At 40.6% G+C, this 4190-nt stretch overlaps 1 protein-coding gene and 1 long non-coding RNA gene across 2 annotated transcripts in view; one reads left to right on the forward strand and one right to left on the reverse strand.

Moving 5' to 3' along the window:
* LOC107657758 (uncharacterized) overlaps window positions 1-4190 on the reverse strand; it is a 14227-nt gene that overhangs the window by 2303 nt on the left and 7734 nt on the right. The gene's annotated exons all lie outside the window — the stretch shown is intronic.
* The window catches only part of LOC107657730 (MAGUK p55 subfamily member 5-A), a 12011-nt gene that overhangs the window by 160 nt on the left and 7661 nt on the right, over window positions 1-4190 (forward strand). Inside the window, exons 2-3 of the mRNA XM_016445961.1 lie at window positions 1051-1566; window positions 3285-3493. Of these exons, the coding sequence (XP_016301447.1) occupies window positions 1182-1566; window positions 3285-3493 (594 nt within the window). The 5' untranslated portion in view covers window positions 1051-1181. The remainder of the gene's footprint in view (window positions 1-1050; window positions 1567-3284; window positions 3494-4190) is intronic.

Consider the following 4190-nt stretch of genomic DNA (forward strand, 5'->3'; position numbering starts at 1 on the left):
ACACCTCAATATTATCTATGCTTTCCGCGATGCAGAAAACGCGGACGGAATCGCGAAATCCAGTCATATAAATGGAATTTACTGTATGACGCTGAATGTCACGGAATTTGTCAAAGTTTGGATGAATCAAAAGTAGGTCAGTACACTTAAATAGTCGCAATATGGACTATAGTATCTGTAAATATTAACAAACTAAAAAAAACAACAAACAAAAATGTGCATGAGATATTAACAGACGAACTAGGCTCATATTTATAATTCCAAACAATCAGTAAGCGACAGGTGCTAGGAAACGGTGTTTTGTACTCATTTATTGACGAGTCGGCTGCGGTGCGGCCAACTGAATGTGCTGCGTTCCGAACGTTGTTTAATTAAGCGACATACACCGGTATTGCGGTATTTTAAAAATTCATATCATAACAAAAATAAACACCGGTATTTGGTATGAACCGGTATACCGCCCAGCACTAGCATGTTCCATTCCCAAATGCACGTATAAGCAAACCAAACCCAGAGCAGATGCAGAGATAGAGTTTGTGTAAAGCAGTATTAACTGTGAACCGCTCGCGACACACTAAAAACCCCAGATCATGAGCTGCCTGCATGTAAATGAAACACTCTACACATTTATTCAGTTGAGTCACACATTGCTTTTGCAATGTGATAATCGCATTAAGACAAATTTCAGTTTTATTTCAATTAACCATTCAGCTCTCTGGTCTCCTCAAAGTGTATGGGATTTTTGCCTGTTTCAATGTATGCCAAAAGAAAATCATAAATCTGGTCCCTTAGTAATAGCCCCTAACTCCTCAAGCCACATGATTTGAGGTGCCATTCGTGTCTGTAGCACAAACAGTGCTAAAAAAATCATGAATGAAGTTTAATACTTTAGGGTTAGGGTTAGATCGTTAGATAAAGTCTGTGAATAAAAATGTGTTATATGGGTGAGATTTTAAATAAAAATATAATGTGTATAAATTTCATATGAATGAAAGTATATTTTTAAATATATATAAACTTTCCTGGAAAACTCTGCTCTCTCTTTTCCAGGTGTGGCTCTCTGTCTGAAGCTGCTACTGACCTCAGCCCTGCTGTCATGGCCTCAGCTCTCACACCATGCAGAAAGCACCCCTCCTAACCCTCATACCTCACACACACTCACACCAAACACACGCACAGCCATGATGACCACCTCCCACATGAACGGATATGTGACCGAGTCGGACGGTGGGGGAGGGAGCGGCGGAGGCACTGACTTTCTGGAGGAGGTGGTGCAGAGGCACAGGGAGATGGCGGTGGACTGCCCCAGTGAACTGGGTGCCCGCACCATGTCCGTCAGACGCAGCGCTCAGCTGGAAAGGATCCGTCAGCAGCAAGAGGACCGCAGGAGACGGGAGGAAGAAGGCCGCAACCGACAGGAACTTGACCTCAACTCGTCCATGCGCCTCAAGAAACTCTCACAGAATCCCAAAGTGGGCATCGATAACCCCACCTTTGAGCAAATGGAAGGTCCTGGAGGCTCCATAGGTGGTCTGCAAACTCTCACTGCACCACCAACTCTACTAGGTGGGTGTCATAAACTGCTAATGGGCATTGTTTCCAAAGAGTGCTGCTATAAACCCGCCCCTGACATGTGCAGAGCAAGCAGCAGTATTGTGGGTGTCAGTGCCATGGTGTTTAGTGTGTTAAGCCTACATATTGAGTCATAGTGCTCATAGGGCATGTATGCGTTTGAATCTGGCTTGCAACATATTCTGTTTATCATTTAAATAAAATATGTTTGACAAAAATCTTACAAATAACATGAAAATTGGAAACTTTGTTTAGTTAAGTTGAAGTACTAAAAGTAGAATTGAAATAAAACAGAATTAAAGGTAGAACCATTAAAAACTAATAAAAATGAGAAAAACTACATTTCTAAAACTTGCATTAAAAAAATATAACAATAAAAGCTCATTTAAAAATCTATAGTCTATAATTTTATATAAATAATACTGAAATAACAGTGCATGATATGCAATGACATTCAGACGTACAAAGTGACCAGATAGTGTCCAAAAAACAATTAACCATTACTTTCCACAATTTTTTGACAAAATGGCACAAATAGTTATGGAAATGTGAGGTTGAAACTGATTCAGAGGAACTGAAGGGCACTTGACTGCTAAAATCAGCATGCATGAGTGAAGTCATTCTTAGAGGAGGCAAAGAGCCGTGTTACTGATGACTAAGAGTGTTCAAGAGCCAAAGAGCCACTGGACTTGAAACTAAATGAGGACAAAAGTCCATTTATATGCCACATTATTTTAATATCTTTTAAGCTGATTTTTTAAAATCTGTTTTTCACCTTTCTTCGCTTTCCTCACACCACAACCTCTTACTCTTTCTCTTTAGTTACTCTCAACAGGAAGCCTTTCACTAGAGTTTAATCCATTAGATTGGACAGACACACACATGCTCAGCTCCTCCAGTGAATTCTTGGTTTTGAATAGATCTCCGTTAAGGGGAAATCCAGAATGCATGGCAAGGATGAACAAACTGAGTTACTGTGCAAATGAGAGGGGCACTTGGAGCTGCTGCTGAAAGTCATGGCCAAGGGATGTGTGTGAGTGGAATTCCTCAGGGAGGGAGAAGAGGACCCTCTGAGGGGGAGGTTAATTAAAAAGCCTTTTATGAAACATTCTGACCCAGACCACTCTTGCTGTACTGTGTTTTCCTCGATTTTCCTTCTTTGTTTGTGTTCCAGTTCATCTCTCCACGCTCTCCCTATGCTGTTTTTTGACAGTCTAAAACTCTTTGTAGCACTAAAGTATGCGTAAAATATATCCCGTCAAGAACAAAGCAATGGCAACACTTAAGATATTTGATTTGCCCACTAATACCTCTATTAGCCACCCACTTAGACATTACACACCACACAAGGAAAACACACCCACATGTCTAACTCCTATTGTGTCTTGCCATTTTCTCGTTGTGTAGTTAGACGCTATAAAGGAGAATTACAACATAGCCGAAACTTGGTTAGTCAAGGACAATGCTAGAATAGCTGAATTACATCTGTGATTTATGCAAACGTTTTGCGATGTGGATAACGAACAATAAAAATACTCAGTGGGGGAGTCTTTGTGAGAGGCCATGTCATCAGCTTTCCGGGTGAATGATTCAGAGGTATGTACTGTTGTTCCTCTGTGAAGTTACTGTTTCTTCTGTTTTTACAGACAGGGTGTTTTTGAGATACACGAGTGATCTGCATGCATACTTATGGTTTGTGTTTGTGCTTTCAGAGCTGGAGGACCTGTTGATGTCCCTCAAGCAGGTGCAGCATAGTTTGAATGACTCTCAGAGTCAAGAGGACATAGAGCTGGTTCTACAGCTGGTCCAGAAGTCTGACTTCCAGAAAGCCTTCAACATTCACAACGCCGTGGCCCACTATATGAACCGGCCCAGCCCTCCCTACCCCCTGACAGACCACACACAGAGCCTCGCACAAGAGGTGAGCGGCACTTGTTACATATGTGGATTGAGTAAAAGATGAGCAGGAAACATGCATGGATGGTAAAGTTCACATTACTGAAGTAATTAATTATAGTTAACACACCCCACCCAGCTCTTTTCTCTGAAGAAAAAAAATTATGATATGAAACAACTTCACTTCTGAAGTTCCATATTACCAACATACCTATTGTCAGAGTACCTATTGTCACCAGTGGTGGACAGTAACAGAGTAGTTTTACTTTGTTACTGTACTTAAGTACATTTTTCAAGTATCTGTACTTTACTGGAGTAGTTTTATTTTTAGTAACTTTTACTTTTACTTCACTAAATTCCAAAGCATAAGATCGTACTTTTTACTTCACTACATTTCATAATCGTTACTCCTTATAATATATCACATGCTCTGACACGCAGAAGTGGTGTCTAATTCAAGAACGAACTGATTCTTTTCAATTAACCTTTTAAATCGGTTCGCAAATCGCACCAAACGATTCATTCACGAATTAGAATGAACCGATTGCAGCTGTTCTCGAGTCGACAACTCGCTGATTCAAATGAACGGTTTAGTGCGAGTCTCCAGTGAACTGAATTCACAAGTAAGTACCGGGAGATCTTGTGAGCGCGCGCGCGACTGATGCTGCTAAAAGTAAGTTACTAATGTCGAATTTTAGGATTAATTATTGTAACTGAAAACC

This window comes from Sinocyclocheilus anshuiensis, unplaced genomic scaffold (genome assembly GCF_001515605.1).
Source record: "Sinocyclocheilus anshuiensis isolate Anshui unplaced genomic scaffold, SAMN03320099.WGS_v1.1 scaffold3070, whole genome shotgun sequence".
NCBI classification, from domain to species: Eukaryota; Metazoa; Chordata; class Actinopteri; order Cypriniformes; family Cyprinidae; genus Sinocyclocheilus; species Sinocyclocheilus anshuiensis.